This window comes from Saccopteryx bilineata, chromosome 5 (assembly GCF_036850765.1).
Source record: "Saccopteryx bilineata isolate mSacBil1 chromosome 5, mSacBil1_pri_phased_curated, whole genome shotgun sequence".
Classification (NCBI taxonomy): Eukaryota; Metazoa; Chordata; class Mammalia; order Chiroptera; family Emballonuridae; genus Saccopteryx; species Saccopteryx bilineata.
In genome coordinates, this window is record NC_089494.1 from 84,992,101 (window position 1) to 85,011,540 (window position 19,440).

The following is a 19,440-nucleotide window of genomic DNA, read 5'->3' on the forward strand; positions in this document are numbered from 1 at the left end:
AAGAAAAGTGAGGAAAAAGGGAGGAGAGCAAAGAAAGGTGCAGTTGGGGACTCGGGGTGAAAGCAGCTACCAACTTGCCAGCTTTTAATGGGGAAAAGGGTGATGAAGGCCAGAGACACATCCAGGCTTGACTTTATTCTGGACAGATTTTCAAGGCGCGACCTTCAGTACCTTTTACGATCAGGTAGGCGATGGCGAGGAGGAAGGCGAGGAGGACGGCGAACAGCAACGAACAGAGAATTGAGAGGACCTGGACCGGCCACCGCCGAGCCTGCGCTCGGCCACGCGCACCCGCCGAGAAGATGCCATTGCGCTTATCAGGCAGGACTGGGGACGCGTCCCCCTCCGGCGGGAGTAGCGCGCCCTTTCTGGGCTCCGACACCACCCCGGCAGAGAACTCTGCCCGCAGGTCGCGGGCTACTTGGTCGCAGCCCTCCTCATCGTCGACTTCACCTTCACCCCAACTGTCCCCTTGAGTAAAGGCGGATAACCTGGGCCGGGCGAAAGGGACAGGGACGCCGGCTCGGCGGCGAAGCAGAGACGAGCGCGTTGCGCTCTCCACGACGGCCATGGCGGGAAAGACAGACGCGCGGAGGTCGAGCGACTCCTTCACGCCCCGCTCCGAGTTCACAGCAGCCAATCGGCGGCCGGTCACCCCCACGGCCTGCACCATGCGGCCCCGGCGCGCAGGGGTGTGCAAGGGTGCGCGATGGGGAGGAGGAGGTGCCATAGAGATCGAGGAGAGGTTGGACACCCCTGGACCAGAGCATGACTCCAGGGCACTAGGAAGGAAAGGAACCAGGGAAGTGCGCCGGGAGAGGCGAGCCCAGGACGAAGGTAGCCAGGTCTCTACTCCCTGCAGTGCTTCGTCCCGGCCGGAGACCTCCGCCACCGCCGCGTCACCTCCAGGCAAGCGCGGGCCCCGGCAGCCCCAAAGCTGCATCTTCCTGATGCCCGGTCCTAGCGCCCGCCCGTGCACCTCTGATGAACATTCCCGAGCCTACCTGCTTTCTCCTCTCTAGCCCTCTACTCGCGCACTCTTCCCCGGCTCCCCTCACTAACGGTAGCTCCTCAGCCGGCGCGCTCGCCTCGCCTGAAGTTCTAATCCCTCCTCCCCTTTCGCTTTGTTCTCCCCACCCCTACCGCAACTTCCCTCCACGCTGCTCGACACGCCTCCCCCCCCCCCCCCCCACCTCTGCGCCCCGACGCGCGCTCTCCAGCTGGTGCGTACGGAGCTCGAGCCCTCTCCTCTGGACCCCTCACTTGGCCTTCCCCGCCCCCTCCCCTGCGCCTCGAACACCGCGCGCGCGCGTCGGGCTGGGGCCACCGCTAACGCTAGAAGCCTCTTACCCCACCCCGTTTACCCCACCCTACCCCTAGCAGCCTCAGGTTTGTGGGGCGTACGCAACTCGGGAGGGGGTGTGTAGGTGGCAGGTCCCCACTGCCGCACCCCCTACGGGGTGAGGCGCTCTAAGCTCGGAAAGCGGGGACACGGTTTTCTTCCCTTCCCGGGGGGAAGTTGCTGGAGTTTTTCCGGCAGAGGACTCGGCGCAGAAACTTCCTCCGTCCCCCTATCCCCCCCTCCATGCAGGCGACGCCGAGTGAGGCTGAGGCTGGGGGCGAATCACCGCAGAGCTGCGTGTCGGCAGCGCACTCTGATTGGACAGCGGGGAAGCCTGTCAGCCTATTGGCCCCGCTGATCCCGCCCCGTAGTGCCGGGCAGCCTTTAACCTTTAGCCCCAGCGGGCGCCAGCCACTCAGATCGCTTCTTGTTGGTATATGCAGCGGCAGTGGCCGCCGCCGGAGCAGTCTGAGCCAGACGATGAGGCCAGGGACCGGAGCCGAGCGTGGAGGCCTCATGGTGAGTGAAATGGAGAGCCATCCTCCCGCGCGGGGTCCGGGGGACGGGGAGCGGAGATTGTCCGGTTCAAGCCTCTGCTCCAGCTCTTGGGTCTCTGCTGACGGCTTCCTGAGAAGACGGCCCTCGGTAAGGGATCGGAGTGGCACAATGAAAAACAGTCACAGAGACAGGAAGCTTTCTCCGAAAGGAGGAGAGTGGACGGAGGAAGAACTCGAGATGGTGGGCTGTGTTCGGAAGGAGAGAATGGGAGGGCGGAGGTGCACAAAGGGGGAAGGATGTGGGACCCTGGAAGTTTCCAGTGGGCCCTAGACAGCTGCGCCGTGGAGGTGTCGGGCCCTGAGCGTGGCGAGCGTCTAGGAGAGGTAGGCCCGATATGAGGGGAGCGGGAGGCGTAGACGTGATCCCGTGGGCTTTCAGAAGAGGCTGCCTAGATCTGTTTCCCCGGGTAGTAGTGAGGTCTGTACCGTGGACACTTGGCAGAATTGGCAGGTGACAAGTACCTGGTTTTAGGACCTGGGACGATGGACACACAGGTAAAGGAAGTGCTGACTTATAAAAGCTCATTGAAATGGATGAACTAGCTATTTGCATTTAGTGTCTAAATGACAGATCTTACTCTTGGAATAAAAAAAAAAAATTGGAGGCAGAAGAATAAAGATTAAATTTGGTAGTAATATGTATATTTGTTAGGAGACAGGGTTCCTTCCTTGGTATCCATACTATTGGTTTTCTATAAGATCAGCCGTCATCTGACTTAATTTGGTAAATTCAGCGTTTTATTGCTTAAAGTCAGTTTAGAAATAAACTTAAGAATTAGTAGTTTTATAAAATAACAATAATTGTGTATCATGTCTGTGACATAGGACAAAATTGTTATTTTCTTAAAATTTAAACTGGCTTTTATATACACTTTGAGATTATGAAGTCAATCTGTAACTGGTTCAACAGTGTGCTTTCAAAGAAAAAAACTGATATAGCTGTCTGGTAATGATTTTTTTAACTTGATGTTTTATTTTGGAATTTGGTTAATTGAAAGTTCAATATAAATACTGGTGTACTGCAGTGCATTTTGTTTAAAGATAAGAAAGTGTAAATTTACCTAATTAAGTCACACATTAGCCTAATTTATTATGTCATTGTGATTAACTTAATTGTTGAAATCAGATTTTTGAGAAGCATTTACTTTTACTTGCTAATTTTTAAACTGTCCTTATTTTGCAGATGGGGCATCCTAGCATGCATTATGCCCCAATGGGAATGCACCCTATGGGTCAGAGAGCAAATATGCCTCCTGTACCTCATGGAATGATGCCTCAAATGATGCCCCCCATGGGAGGTCCACCAATGGGTCAAGTAAGAATTTTTTTTGTTTTTATTTGATTTTCCTGTTATATTATTGTGACAAGATTTCAAAATCTGGGTCAATATTTGCACTTTTTTAAGGGTTAGTTTATGCTAAAATGTTTTCAAATAAGTGAAATGCTGAATTATGACACTATTTTGAATATAATGAAGTCTTCTGTGTAAAAGAGCAACTTTCACCACAATGACATGAAGAGCTGTTTATTCTTATATAAATTTAAAAGTAACACTGGCATTGTAAGCTTTTTTATTTAATGACTTTTTCCTCACAAGTATGTCAATTGAAGTTAATGTTCTAAGAGTAATTATCTGGTAGATCAACATAATTTCTATCAGTGGACTATGTAAATGCAGAGAATCTGAAAATTGCAATTGTTGAGGTTCTTGGCTTAGAATGAATTTTATTTCTGAAGTAGTTTCCTCTGAAATGTGTGTGTGTGTGTGTGTGTGGTGGGAATGGAGGCGGGTAGATTCTACTCTAATTTGATTCTTAATAGGACAGTGCCAAATAGGTAGATCTTTTTCTACTTACAGTATTTTTTCTTTTAATGCTTCCTGCTTCTGCACTCCTGCTTTTGAGTTGTCCCTTTCATCTCCAGCATAAATTGTAAATGGACATTTTGTGGGAGTGATTTGCATCAAAAGATTTTAAGGCTGACTTGGTGAATTCAGTAGAACTGAATTCCTAGAAAAGCATTCAAGAAAGATAACAGGTTCAGTTACTGTGGATAATTTTATGCCTTTTGTGAGGTTCTATATTTCTTAGTAGAGCTGCTCTAAGTAGATAGAGCTTTAAAAAATATTTGTTCAAGTGCTTTCATTCTTACTTAAAATTAGTTTGGTGGCTGGGTTCTTTCCATTTGAATATCTCAATAAATCATCAAAAATTTGGGCTAACAAAATATTTTGGAAAGCCAGTCAACTAGGTATGAGCTTTCTGCCAGTTAATACTGATGGTTTAAGTTATTGGTGAAATTGAAGTGGAGAAAGGAGCTTGCTCTCTGTCTCTTTTTACTTAACAGTAGGACTTAATGTCAAGTGGTTTCCTTTTCTTTTTTTAACATAGTCCTTAATTTTGTTTAAAAATCTTTATTCCGAGGCACCAGGCTCAAAAAATTCTGCCTGTAGGAGTTTTTTAAATAAAAGAACCATTTATTCTATTATTCTAGAATAACGCAAGTTTTAAAACTCCCTAAGTGATGGAGAAACAAATCTGATTCCTTTTCTGTTTCTTTCCATCTCTAAGCAGCAAGGAGCTCTTCCTGTTTTCTTAGTAGAGCTGCTCTAACTAGATAATGAGCTTTAAAAAATATTTATTCTTTAATGCTCTGGTTCTTATTTAAAATTAGTTTCTTTCCACAGAAAGATAAAATAAAACAATTTGCTACTGCCAGATGCTTCTCTCTTTTCTGGGGCCTTCTGTTTCCATTGGGCCAATCAAGGTAAGTTTTGCAAGGGATTGACCTGCTTACCCTTGCTATAATGGTGCTTTTGCACTACCAAAACCAAGATGCCAGTTAGTCATTTCTAGTAAAATGCGAAAAAAAAAAATTTTTTTAAGTGCTTTTGTGTATCTCATTGACATAAGCTGGTCACAGTTTGATTTATGGCCCTTTCTCTTTAGGTATATCAGTGACCATCTTCCTAGTAAGGTTACTGGCTGCCTGGTACACATTCATTCAAATACTCTGAATTTCACCTTGTGATTTTCTTCTACTTTTTTCCTAGGCTATGTGACAAAGTGTATCTGACTATTTTAAATGTTTAGAGGTCTCCCTCCCTCTCCCTCTCCCTCCCTATGACTGCTGTTAAGATAATGAACATCTTAAGAGTTTAGTTCTGAGGATCCCAAGAGAATCTTCATTGTTTTTCCTTAAAATTAAATTACTCTCTTTTTTCCTCTTAATATCTAACAAATATTGGGTCCAAATCTTGGTAAAACTAATTTTTATTTTAGTTTTGATAATGGACTGGGAAAGCATGGATAAAGCCTTGTAAACTACCTTATAAATAATAGGTAATTAGCAAAATTGATCATTTTTTTCTGCATCATTTTTCTTCTGTTGACCCACTTTCAGAAGTATTAATGAGTAGTAAGTGGTCAGAAAATAATGGAAAGTAGGATGTCTGTATAGTTCACTACAGTGACACAAAGTTGGTAGGGTCTTGCCATCTAATTTTTATAAAATGAAATCACAAATTCTTTTTATTTATTTTTTTAATTTATTGCTTTTAGTGAGAGAGAGGGAGGGGGAGAGACAGGATCATCAATCTTTCTGTATGTGCCCTGACCCGGGATTTAACTGGCAACCTCTGTGCTTCCAGATGATGCTCTGACCAACGAAACTATCTGGCCAGGGCAAATTCACAAATTCTTAAGATTTTAGTACTGAAGGTTATGGAACCTTCACATTTTTGCCTAGTTCACATTAAGATCTCAGTGTGGGACCAGCTGAAGACTAAATTGGTATCAGTCATCTAAATGATTTTGGTCTTTGAAATGTAATTGAACATGACATGAAATTTTAAATCTTGTTTATACAGGGGGTCCTTGGGTTACAACACAGTTCTGTTCCTACAACAGGGATGTAACTCGAGTTTTGGTGTAAATCGAAACATACCCTAACCTAACACTAACGCAACACTTGCGCTTTTCCAAAGTGGTGTAGGTAAGCATACTGGGGGAACCCAGCTCCCTCCCTCATAGGCAGCGTTACTGCATATTCTTCTGCCTGCCTGGCACAACCAAACTAGTTTGCCCAGGTAATCTGTAAGTATGACGCTAATGGCGGAAGCCAAAACACTCGTGTCTCAATTTTTTAGATTTTTGTGGGAGTGTTACAAACTCAAAATGTTGTCTTACTGAGACTGTAGTAACCCGAAGACCCCCCCCCCCATAAACTAATATGCAGACTGGACAGAATAACAATCTAGAGAAGCCAGAGTTCATGATTTCTCAAATACAGCAAGTTATTTAAAGAAGTATTATGTTTATTTTACTTATTTTTTAATTTAAGTGAGGAGAGGAGATAAACAGACTCCTGCAAGTGCCAGGACCGAGATCCACCAGGTGACCCCTGTCTGGGGCTGATGATGCTCTGCCCATCTGTGGCTGGTGCTCAACCAAGCTATTTTTAGTGCCTGAGGCAGAGGCTTCATGGAGCCACCCTCAGTGCCTGGAGCCAAAGTGCTTGAATCAGTTGAGCCATGACTGCGAGAGGAGAAGAGAGAGAACAGGGCGGGTGGGGAGTGATGGAGGGAAAGAGAATCAGATGGTCGCATCTTCTGTGTGCCCTGACCAGGAATCAGACCCGGGACTTCCACATACTAGGTCAACACTACTACTGAGCCAGCCAGCCAGGGCAGTATTATGTGTATTTTATTATTATTTTTTATTCAAGAGATAATGTCCTTTTTAGAATTCAGGTTGGGCCTATTATAATAAATATTTGTAAATCAAACGGAGCTCAAGTCATATTTCTTTCAAATTTGTCTCAATTTTCTATCCTGTAGGTTAAGTTTACCTCTTTCTTACTCTACATTAACTTCATATGAGAAAGTTGTGCTTCTTTTACAGAACTATATTACCTTACAATTAGAAGGGTCTTTAACAAGTTGTATTGATGTTAGATAATATATGAATTGAATAATGATTTATCACTGGTTAGAAACCATATTAACAAAGTGGTTTTTCCCCTTGATGGCGATACTTATTTTCAGAAGAGATTTCCATTAAGACATAATTATGTGTGAGGCCCTCTTCCTCCATAATCTATAGTCAGCAATGTTTGCCTTTAAAATGTTTTTACCTCTTATTCCTTTGTTTCCATTTCTACATAAGGACATGCAAGTCTTTCCATCTTAACAAATGATTTTGCCTTCACTTAGGCCCTGGCTCAGTTCCCCCCTCCCCTCTTTTTTTAAAATTCTTAATTTTCACTTATTATTTAATAAGAGTAAAAGATTTAAAGTCCCTGTCAGCTATATGAGTCTATGGTTCAGTTCAGATCTCTTAATAGTAGGTGATAATGTAAGAGATTGTATGAGAGGGAAATAAAAACAAAATTCTTTTATAATGCCTCCCTAGTTCTGATTATTTCATACTTTTTTTCTTTAATAAACATAAGTAAATAGTTGCTTTTTACAACTAAGTTTGATTTTCTTCTTTTACTGACTAAAGGCAGGCTTTAGCAGATCCTTACTGCTATTCCTTTTGCCACGTGAGCCCAAGTTGTTACACTTCCATGCCTTGGATACTCCTAGCAACTTTTAAACTGGTTTTCTTGCTTCAAACCTGCCTCCCACAAAAATTTCTCTTAGATTCCAACGTGATATCTCTTTTCCCAAGAACCTCCAATGTTTTTCTGTGCCTGTAGCATAATTTTCTAAATTCCACAGCTTAACTTTCAAGGATAGTATAATTCAGAGTGAAATTCTGAGCTGCACGTCTTCACATTCCATAATTTGAATTCAATAGTCTTGTCATGGTATCTTTTTAAAAAAATATATTTATTTATTTATTTTTGCAGAGACAGAGAGTCAGAGAGAGGGATAGATAGGGACAGACAGACAGGAACGAAGAGAGAGATGAGAAGCATCAATCATCAGTTTTTCATTGCAACACCTTAGTTGTTCATTGTTTGCCTTGACCGCGGGCCTTCAGCAGACCGAGTAACCCCCTGCACAATCCAGGGATCTTGGGTCCAAGCTGGTGAGCTTTGCTCAAAGTAGATTAGCCCGCGTTCAAGCTGGCGACCCCAGGGTTTCGAACCTGGGTCCTCTGCATCCCAGTCCGACGCTCTATCCACTGCGCCACCGCCTGGTTAGTTGTCATGGTATCTTGACTGTTGTATTAGTTCATGACCGAGCTCTTGCTGTCACCTTCTTGCCCTCCATAAAGTTCTACCATTTTAAGTCCTGCCTTCTCCAGGAGGTCCTCAGCAATCTTTGCCCATTATACAACTTTCCTTCAAATTATTTAAATACAATCCTGTGTATAATCAACCTACAATTCATACTGTTTTACCTATTTTGGCATTTAGTTACTGATTTGTTCTGTTTTATTGTTTATTTGCTTTGTTTTCCCAATAAGTAATAGATTGTAAGCTCTTAGAGGGCAGAACATTTAAAGAATTCATAGGTGCTGAGCACAGTTCTTGGCACAATGTGTGCTGAGTAAAATACTTGTTGAATGAATGAAACAAGTACAGATACTCCTTCCTGTAGTGTAAGCCATCAATGTTACATGAGACTGTTTTCAGTGGTTATTTATGTGACTTGATGTTGTTATAGCTACACTTACTCTTGTTTTAATATCTGCCTTTCTACAGTTTTTTCATTTGACAAAAATGAAAGGTAAATAAAGTGAAAATAATAATTTTTGGTGAATAAAGCAGACTCATCTCCACTTATTTTAAATTACAGGCAAATATTTTTTATCTGTATAACTTTATATCTGATCAATTCTTTAAGATATTTTACCACAGATTTTTCATACTCTAGGGGAAAATGATTAGAATATACACCTCCCAGAGAAATGTAAAGTATTGATATCTTAAATAGATCTGACTGATTTGACAAATGATTTGTTGCTATTGCTTTGCAGTTACCTTTACTTTGGGGTATTTACAGAACCTATGTTATTAAATTGAATATTAGTCATTGATTAAAAAAAACAAAACTTTTTTTAGGTTATATGCTCATAATTCTTAAATTTAGATAATTTTCTCTATGCTTTTATATTATCTAGGCAAATACTTTTTAAAAATTAGATTGACCTAGGCCTAATGTATTTGTGTAACTTTTGGGTTGTGTACCTAGTTAATTTTGATAGTTTTTACAAATGATACTATTAGGTAAGTTTATCTTCATTATCTTTAGATAGTAATTTGTTTAAATACGAAATCTATTCAAAAACTGTAGCTAGAGTAGTATTTCTAAGTGTGGAGCATTTGGGGAGAGCTAAGAAAACCATGTGAAGAATGAACTAGATTCTGGTCTGTGAGAGTCACAGGGCACAGTATTTTCTAAGATGCTGAGAAGTCTTGCAGAAGCCTTTTAAAACTGTTTTTACCTAGTATTTCTGGGCTTTATTTGACCATCTTCTCTCACACTTTTCTAGTCTCTGTTATCTCCCTGTTACTTGTTTATTTTGCTTTGTCTAGCATATGGCATGTAATTAGCATTTTGTGAGAAATGCTGAAATGGGATCACTTAATTCATTTAGTCTTATCTTTAAAAGAAATATCAAAATAAATTAGTATTAGCACACATAAATGAAGTAGTTTATAGAGTGCAGCATATATATTCATTAATCATTAAGTAGTGGGATCAGAAAGAAAGAAGTGTCACTGAACCTGTTGACTTTTTTTCATTCTGTTGATTTTTAATTGGGTTTGTTAGAAATGTTGATGATATGTCTTCCATTCATCGTGAAGTCTAGCATATATCAGTAGAGAGTGAACAGTTGGTATCTATATTCCATAGCTGTGTACTATGGGTGTTTTTGTTTGTTTTGTTTTTTATATAGAGAAGTAATAGGTCTAAGTAGTAAAGGTTTGTAAATAGAAATGAGTAGATTTTTGTCTCATAGAGGTTGTCATTAGTCTTTCATATTTTCTTTTTTCATATCTACAGGTCTTTTAGTCAATAGACATTTAAGTGTGGTATTAGTGTAAAGGTGAATGGTGTAGATACCATGCACTCAAGGAACTTATGAATAGATGCCTGCCTAAACTGTTTTTTCATCTTCTAACTGCTGAATTGTCACAATACTTCTACGCATTTGAATAGTTAGTGTAAATTTATTTAGTATATTTTTCTTTCTCTTGTCAAGTGATCATACATTTCTTTTGCTTATTAAAAAAAGTTAATTGTAATTAGTGGTTACTAAAGATGTGTTTTGCATGATGGGCTTGAAATTTTTTCTTCTATTTCTTTCTTGGTGTACTGCACTCAAAGAGGAAATCTGAATCTTCTCCAAACCTAAGTGATGCTTTTAGCCATGTTTTTTAAAAGATTAAACATAGTAGCAAGTAAGGACTGTTTTTAGTTGAACTATATAATTTGCTTTATATGGTAGGCTTTTTTAAAGAAAATTCTCATTACAATACAGTATTATTCATTATATCTTTGTGTGTGTGTGTGTGTGTGTGTGTGTGTGTGTGTGTTTCTAATGTGAGAAGCAGGGGGGAGGGAGACAGACAAGACTTCCACATGTGCCCGACCGGGATCCACCCAGCATGCCCACCAAGGGTGATGCTGGGCCCCTTTGGGGCATTGTTCCACTGCAATCGGACCCATTCTAGTGCCTCAGGTAGAGGCCATGGAGACATTCTCAGTGCCCGGGCGAACTTTTGCTCCAGTGGAGTCTTGGCTGCAAGGAGGAAGAGAGAGACAGAGAGAAAGGAGAGGGGAAAGAGTGGAGAAGCAGATGAGTGCTTCTCCTGTGTGCCCAGGCCGGGAATCGAACCCGGGACTCCTGCATGCCAGGCCACAATCTACCGCTGTATTCATTATATCTTGATGTTCTGTTTGGGGTAAGACATTTTAATTTACCATTTGATTAATGAATGAATATTAAGTTTCTGTTTGTAAACATGGGCTTGATGTAGTTTCTTTGGCTATGTGGTGTCAGGAAAGTTACTTTTCTGAAAGAAGACTTTTTAGTAATTTCAAGGTCATAATATATTTATGATCATATATTTGTTACATATAATAGAAAATTACCCTCTTAAATATAGAGTTAAGTACTGGTCATAAGGTTATCTACTGTAAGTGTTTGAGTTTCTGCCATGTCTGTGTCAGTGTCTTTTGCACCAGTGAAATGCTCTAATTGAGATATGCTTTTTGTCCTAAAGCTGCCCACAACTGAGAAGAAACTAAAAGGTTTATATGGATAAATATGTAACAGTTAACTAGATTTGCTGATTTTAGTTTAAAGGACTTGGTGAACAGAATTGTAATAGTCCTGTGTCCCTTTAGTCAAGTCTTTGATTCTGTATTACTTGAGACACTAATATGTGTGTGTATCCCCAGCATGTTTAGAGCTTTTTAAAAATAAAATGTCATTCGTTTTCATTCAGCTCTGATATTAAGTTTTTGTGTCACATGTCCATATTTAGTGGTTTTCTCTATATATTTTCTGCACCCTCATTGAAGTTATTTTGGGGTTTAGTAAGAGACAACGAACTAAGTATTACTAAATAATTTTAACTACTTACTTGCTCTTTTAAACTTTTTTTGGGGGGAGGATTCAGGGAATGGGATTTGTTAGAATTATATATATCACCATGTTTGTAAATAACTTTGAGAGATTCATAACCTATTGGATTTGATTCTCCTCATTTGGAAAAGTGGGTTGACTTAGATGGATGTCCAATTTATAGATGGTACTAGTAAGATTCAGAGAATTCAGTGAATTGTACAGTGACATTGCAGTACTAGTACTAAACTGATATTTAAGATTGACTTATTACCTGTTATTACATGTGTTGATTCCTACTGAAGATGATGTTTTATAATATTTACTAGATGCCTTTAAAGAGCCAAAGTGCTTGTCTGACAGGTAATAGATGAGACAAGGGACAACAAAAAAGATACTTTCATTATAAGAGTTGAAGGAGAGCAGTGATAATAAAGTTATCATTTATTGAGCATTGTTTTAAGTGCCTTCTTTATATTTTCCCTTTTGTACTCTACAGTAGTCTTATCCAATGAGTACTGTTTTTCTCCATGTTACAGGGATATTGAGGATATTGAGACCCCTATAGGTTAAGTAAATTAGCTCAAGATTATACAGCTGGTAAGTGGCCAAGCTGCAATAGGAGTTCTGGCAGTCTGACTCCAGAGTGTACTTAATAGTTTACTAGGCTGCTTTCCTGTATAGCAGTATGAGAGTGTCATTAAGCTAACCTTTTTGAAATTTATAGGGAAGGTATGTACAGTTGACCCTTGAGCAACACAGGTTTGGACTGTGCCAGTCCACTTAGATAAGGGTTTGTTTCAACAAATACTGTAAATCTATATTCTCTGATTTTTTAAAATTCTTTCTTTTTTCTAACTTACTTTATTGTATGAGTACCATATAAAATACATATAACAAAATATGTGTTAATATACCATGTTATTGGTAGAACTTCTGATTAGTAGGTTATTAGTTGTTACTTTTGGGTGGAGTCATTATACGTAGATTTTTGGCTGCACAGGAGGTTGGCATCCCTAACCCACCTGTTCAAGGGTCAGCTAGACTTGACCAAACCTAACTCTAGGTTGAGACAATTTAGCAAACTAAATAATTTTGAATATTGGCAATTGACTTATTAAATGGTAATATTCTGTTTCATATGGTAACAGTTTGTGTAAATATTGTCTGTTTTCTATTTATATAAATGTTTCTTATATCTGAAAATGACAACTGCCTTGAATTTATAAATAACTCTAAATGAAGGGGAAGTAAGGTTAAACGATTACCTCAAAATGCAGCCACTTAACTTTGGATTGTTAAGGATGTGCTTTAAATAAGAGTATTTCTGTTTATTTCCCTTGAAATGAGTCAAAAAAGAATTTTTTCATTCACTCATATATTCATAAAATAAGTTAGTGATGTAGAAGATACTGATTTTTAAATAGTACACTTAAGCACCAACAAAAATATAGTCCAATTAAAAAATGGGCAAAGGACATGAATAGACACATCTCACAAGAGGATGTACAAATGGCCAATAGACATAGGAAAACATGCTCAACGTCACTAATCATCAGAGAAATGCAAATTACTGATTTTGGCTCCATAAGACGCACCTAAGGTTTTAAGAAGGAAAATAAGAAAAAAAATACTCTGAACCAAATGGTGTATTAAAATATTTAATAAAATATACCACAATAATATTTCAACAATGTAAACTGAACAGCAGTATTAACAACCATTAGCACTGTTATTAACAAATGAGAAGAAACTTTAATGTTCAAATACTCTTCTAGTTGTCTGGGAACCCCAGGAACTCATCATCACTAGTGTCAGAATTCAATATATGATACCATCTTCAGTGCCATCTAAGGCATTGCTAATGGCCATATGTTTTGAATGACTGTGCCACACTTTCAGTGACTTCACTGACTGCCATGGTGTTTCACCCATTCATAAACTTGAGTGATAATGGGTTTCTTCATTTGTCCAGTTGGTGTCAGATCATGATTACCAGCAGCCATCCCTTTGTTCCACTCTTCTTGCGTAAAGACACTAAACAGGTTGTTGATGGAAATGTCGAGAGCTTGCCACTGGCTGGTAAGATATCCAGGAATTACAGCTAAATGAGTCTTCTTTAAAGTTTTTTGTTTTTTGTTGTTTTTTTAACAGAGACATAGAGAGGGATAGATAGGGACAGACAGACAGGAACAGAGAGAAATGAGAAACATCAATGGTTAGTTTTTCATTGCGACACCTTAGTTCATTGATTGCTTTCTCATATGTGCCTTGACCATGGGCCTTCAGCAGACCGAGTAACCCTTTGCTTGAGCCAGCGACCTTGGGCTCAAGCTGGTGAGCTTTTGCTCAAACCAGATGAGCCCACACTCAAGCTGGCAACCTTGAGGTCTTGAACCTGGGTCCTCCACATCCCAGTTCGACGCTCTATCCACTGCACCACCGCCTGGTCAGGCTTCTTTAAAGTTTTTTTGTGTGTGGTTTTGCCAGTATGTGCTCTAAACTGGTCAAGCACTAATAGGGCAGCAAGTGATGTTAGCACTTCACACAGAGCTCCAGCAACTGCAGCGCGCCTCTCACATCTGCCCTCGGCGATGCCAGATGAATGCGCCCACACGTCACTCGCCTTCCCTCCTGCGCTGCATGCAACTGTGGAAACTGGAACCAGGAGATCACTCAGCAGATGCCAGGGTTCCACACGCCGCCATGGCCGGTATGATTATGTTCCCGCTGGCACGCATTCTACATCTGTTTTCTGGCACAGCGCCCCGCAGCAGCTTAAAAAAAAAAAATGAACATTCGCTCCATAAGACGCACGGGCATTTTCCCCTCCACTTTGGTGGGGTGTGTGTGTGTGGATTGCCTCTTATGGAGCAAAAAATACAGTAAAATTACAATGAAATATCACCTCACACCTGTCAGTATGGTTGTCATCAATAAATCAAACAAATGAGGATGTGGAGGAAATGGAACCCTTGTGCATGGTTGGTGGGAATGCAGACTGGTGCAGCCACTGTGGAAGACAGTATCAAGTTTTCTTAAAAAATGAAAAATGGAACTGCCTTACAGCCCCGTGATTTCACTTCTGGGAATTTATTGAGAAACTCAAAACACTAATTCGAAAGAAGATATGCAGCTCTATGTTCATTGCAGTGTTATTTACAATAACCAAGATTTGGAAGCAGCCCAAGTGTCCATCAGTAGATGAGTGGATAAAAAAAACCACCTGTGGTACATTTATACTATGGAATACTACTAAGCGGTAAGAAAGAAGGAAGTCTTAACCCTTTGCAACACATGGATGGACCTGGAGAGCAATATGCTAAGTGAAATAAGCCAGTCAGAAAGACAGGTTCCTTATGATTTCACTCATTGGGAATCTGAACTAACAAGCAAAATATATAGATAAATTCATAGACAGAGCAGGATGACAGCTATCAGGATGGGGAGCTTTGGGGGCTTGGTGGGGGTGGAAGGAGCAGTAAAGAAAGGAAGGAGAAACTCATGGACATGGAGAATAGCATGTTGATTTGGGGGGAAGGTCAAAAGGAGGCAGTGTAGGGGAGGGTATGGGGGAATAAATGGTGATGAAGGAGAGTTGAATTGGCGTGATGAACATACAACATACAGTGTCCAGTACTGTGTTGTGGAATTGTGTACCTGAAACCTGTGTGATTTTGTTACCCAGTGTCACACCAATGAATTCAATAAAAAGGAGGAAATAAATAGTACACTTAATAGCCTATGTAGAATGTATTTACTTATCTGTGGGATTTGACTTGAACACCTTTAAAAGGAACCAAGTGAAAATGCAAGAATTGAACTTTTAAAATAATCAGTTTGCAGCAGCAGGTTTGCAGCAAGAATGATTTTTAAAAGTAAAATTTGAATTAATGTTTAGACACAATAGATTAGGCCAATGATTTCTTTACAGCAGTAAAATGTTGGAAAATGATTATGAAAAAACCACTTTTGAAGGGCGGATGTGAAGATGTTTGCTTTCGTTTTCAGGTCATAATAAAATTCAGCTAATTTAGTTTACATTTCATCTAACTAATTTATTGTAGCTGTGGTAGGATTGCTTTTATTATTATACCTTTTTTAAACATCTAGATTGGTAAATGAAGTATGCACTTTTTTTTTTGTATTTTTTGTATTTTTCTGAAGTTGGAAATGGAGGCAGTCAGACAGACTCCCGCATACGCCCAACCGGGATCCACCCGGCATGCCCACCAGGGGGCAATGCTCTGCCCATCTGGGGCGTGCCTCTGTTGCAACTAGAGCCATTCTAGCGCCTGAGGCAGAGGCCATAGAGCCATCCTCAGCGCCCGGGCCAACTTTGCTCCAATGGAGCCTTGGCTGCAGGAGGAGAAGAGAGAGACAGAGAGGAAGGAGAGGGGAAGAGGTGGAGAAGCAGATGGGCGCTTCTCCTGTGTGCTCTGGCCGGGAATCGAACCCGGGACTCCTGCACGCCAGGCCGATGCTCTACCACTGAGCCAACAGGCCAGAGCCTTTTTTTTAAATCTAACATTCTATAATTTCTGAACTGGGATGCTGAGAATGACTGAGCTGATTGTGTGGTGCTTCCTAGTTTTTATTGATTTATTTTCTTCACACTCGTGATTCTTATGAGAGCATTATTATTATGTTTTGATGGCTTCTGAGAGCATCTGGATAAGTAACTTTTACAATTAGAAGTGTACAAATATACATTGTTTATATAGTATGCACATACACAGAGATGGTTTGGCACAAAATTCAGATGTTTTTAATATTTTAGATAGTTTAACTTGCATTTCATATTATGTCTTTTTCCCTTTCATTCACTGTGTCTCCTAATAATTAGAAATTCTTAATTATAGCACTTATAGAAGCTTAGATGGAAATTTGTTAAGTGGTACATGGTTGTGATTTCATAGCATGATTCACATTAAGCTTATATGAACTACACTTTATAACTTTAAGAATGATCTGGCTTATAGAATCTGTTGTATTATTGTAGCAGCTACATTAAGAATTTTTCTCTTTAGCCATTTTGAGCCAGTATTCAATTTCATTGCATTTAAAGTGTCATCAATCATGAGACACTCCTACTGTATTATTGTGCCCTAAGAGAGAAAAAATAAGTCTAAAATATTCTTCAAATAAAATTTGGGGCACCAAAGAGGGGGGATGGGGCCGTTTCCTTCAGGTGAAGCAAGAGAGAAGTAAACCTACTATCAAAAAGAAACAGTGGTTGGCTCAGTGGTAGAGCGTCGGCCTGGCGTGCAAGGGGTCCCAGGTTCGATTCCCGGCCAGGGCACACAGGAGAAGCGCCCATCTGCTTCTCCACCCTTCCCCCTCTCCTTCCTCTCTGTCTCTCTCTTCCCCTCCCACAGCTAGGCTCCATTGGAGCAAAGATGGCCCGGGCGCTGGGAATGGCTCCTTGGCCTCTGCCCGGGCGCTAGAGTGGCTCTGGTCACGACAGAGCGACGCCCCGGAGGAGCAAAGCATCGCCCCCTTGTGGGCGTGCCGGGTGGATCCCGGTCGGGTGCATGTGGGAGTCTGTCTGACTGTCTCTCCCCGTTTCCAGCTTCGGAAAAATACAAAAAAAAAAAGAAACAGCAAAGTAACTTGGCTGTCTCAACTTGGGTTATTGGGCAGAGGAAAGAAAAATCACTTCTGAGGATTGGAACCACAAACCAATTTTCATAAACTTGCCTCTACATTCCTATTACTAGTATGTATTATAGCAAAAGAAATTTAAAAAAAAAATTTTTTTTAGATTTTATTCATTTTTAGAAATACAGGAGAGAGAAAGAGAAAGAAAGGGGAAGAGCAGGAAGCATCAACTCCCATATGTGCCTTGACCAGGCAAGCCCAGGGTTTCGAACTGGCAACCTCAGTGTTACAGGTCGATGCTTTATTCACTGCGCCACCACAAGTCAGGCCAACAAAAAGAAATAACTTAAAATTTTTTAATGGTCTCATATTTATGATGCTGGCAAAAGATTGGCCAAAGTCAGTACAAGTCCTCTGAAAAAATTCAGCTTCAGTCACAGTCACACTAGTTGAAACACGCGTCTCCATATTATGTGTATTGTAGAATTAATGAAAAACTGAAATCATAACGTTTCCACAAAGGAAAGTCTTCATTTAGGCTTTGGGTAACAGGCTTCTCTGTGATGCTCAGAACTCCTGAAGAGCTGTTAATTTGTCAAATTTTTGTAATAGCTTTTCATAAGAAACAGTATTTTGCATGTGTTTATGGTTTTGTTCTTGGGTTTTGTGTGAATAGCATCACAGTTTCAGTTTTAAAAAGTGACAAAATTTTGGAATATTCAGTTGTACATGATTTAAGAATCTTGCCATTGTTTGTCAGGTTGAATGAGCTTAACTACTTGTTGCTCCTTAGAATTTACAGAGGTACTGAGTGAGAATTTAGCTTTTCATTTGAAATTAAGTCTCATTCTGTAACCAGTACCACAACTTCTAGTCTAAATGCAAAGTTTTTGGATGGTTTAAAATTTGAAAGTGTGGAAAGAAAAGTTGAGAAAATTCTGCCAAACTCTGTCCTTTAATGATTTTCAAATATTATCTGTTTTAGCTTTGGCCTAGTATAGTAAACTTTTGTTTATATCCCAGCTTTTTTGTGGGTTTTTTTTTTTTTAATGGGATTGATTGCTTGTCTGTTTTATGACGTCAGAGTGTTTTAATTTGAAATTGCAGTCATTTGTGCTGCTACCATGGGGAAATGGTCTGTTGTGTTAAAGATTTAATGTCTTTCTTATGAGAATATATCTTGACTTGTTTTTCTGTTAAATTTTTAAACTTCAGTTTCTCAATTTAGGATAGAATTCTAGTTTTTGGATGTGTTGCTAGCTTTTGATTTTTATAAACAAGCCATTTAAAATAGCAGGCTGTTTATCTCCGTTGCCCACCGTGCTTCTCCCCATAATCAGTTACTTAGTACTTAGAGATCAGACCTACTTTACTATTAGCCTAAAGCAGAATTGATGTGAGAGTATTTCTGTAGGGGTTCAGGAGGAGAGGAAATAAACCTACTTCTCATTTGATCACTAGTTTTTTCACTTAACGTGTATATTATTTCTGTTATTCTGTTAGTGGGTTGGGAGGCTTGCCAGTGCTTTGGTTTTCTAGATCTGTATCTCTTTTTTTAAATGATTATTTGACCATGTATTCCAAATTTTAGTCAGGTGTTTTCTGTCAGGTTCTTGTGTAGTGATGTTTAAACAGTTTAATGTTTTGAAGAGCAAAGAACTTTTCCTTTAACCAATTAATATCATGCTACTTCATTTTAATTGTACTTTAGCTTGGTCTTGCTTCATGGCTTGATTTACACAAGTAATAAAACTGCGTGGGTGTTCTTGTCTACCTTTAGTAGCTTTTATGTGTTCCTGTTGACCAATATGCTTATTTCTTTTTGGTTTCTGTTTCTCAGATTTTTTTGTTGTTGTTGTTCATTTAATTTGAAACTTGAATAACTGATTATCTATATAAGTACCTGTGATTGTTGATTGTTGTATATAATTTCTGTCATCTTCCATGTTCATTTTAGATTTGTTCGTAGTAAAATCAAAATTACAATATGGGGTTATGCTAATATACATAAGCATAGGGTCAGAATACTTTGGAAATTTGTTAATCTTCATGATATTTATTCATGCTTAGTAGGGAAGATTAATTAATAAATTTGAATGGCAGTCATTGGTAGAGTAGATTAAGCTCCCAAACTAATATATTTTCTTCAGCTACTCATGTATATACTTTGTTAAATTTTTCTTTGCCAGAGAGGACATAGATGATTTGTGTTTGAGAGTTTTTTTTCTTTTATGTAATTTTTAAATCACTGAATTTTAAACACCTTCGATCTAAAATTTTATGAAGGACCAGATTGCTATAAAATTATTTAATTTAGTACATATTAAAAATCAAAGATGAGAAATTTTGAAAAAAATTGTCTTGCTTTCAGAAAGGGAGAAAAGCATGAGTATTGAGCTAAAATATTCTTAAA

At 39.7% G+C, this 19,440-nt stretch overlaps 2 protein-coding genes across 5 annotated transcripts in view; one reads left to right on the forward strand and one right to left on the reverse strand.

The window, feature by feature from the left end:
- ARL6IP6 (ADP ribosylation factor like GTPase 6 interacting protein 6) overlaps positions 1 to 1,585 on the reverse strand; it is a 42,251-nt gene extending 40,666 nt beyond the window's left edge. The window contains exons 1-2 of one of the 4 annotated variants that reach the window (XM_066233346.1): positions 1,375 to 1,585; positions 172 to 782 (exon numbers count right to left, since the gene is read on the reverse strand). In XM_066233346.1, coding sequence (XP_066089443.1) covers positions 172 to 730 — 559 coding nt within the window. In that variant the 5' untranslated portion in view covers positions 731 to 782; positions 1,375 to 1,585. Of the gene's footprint in view, positions 1 to 171; positions 1,178 to 1,374 lie in introns of those variants that run through there. The other 3 variants (XM_066233345.1, XM_066233343.1, XM_066233344.1) reach the window with 3 other exon arrangements.
- Positions 1,203 to 19,440, forward strand: part of PRPF40A (pre-mRNA processing factor 40 homolog A) — a 60,918-nt gene continuing 42,680 nt past the window's right edge. Inside the window, exons 1-3 of the mRNA XM_066233342.1 lie at positions 1,203 to 1,223; positions 1,592 to 1,861; positions 3,083 to 3,214. Coding sequence (XP_066089439.1) covers positions 1,823 to 1,861; positions 3,083 to 3,214 — 171 coding nt within the window. The 5' untranslated portion in view covers positions 1,203 to 1,223; positions 1,592 to 1,822. The remainder of the gene's footprint in view (positions 1,224 to 1,591; positions 1,862 to 3,082; positions 3,215 to 19,440) is intronic.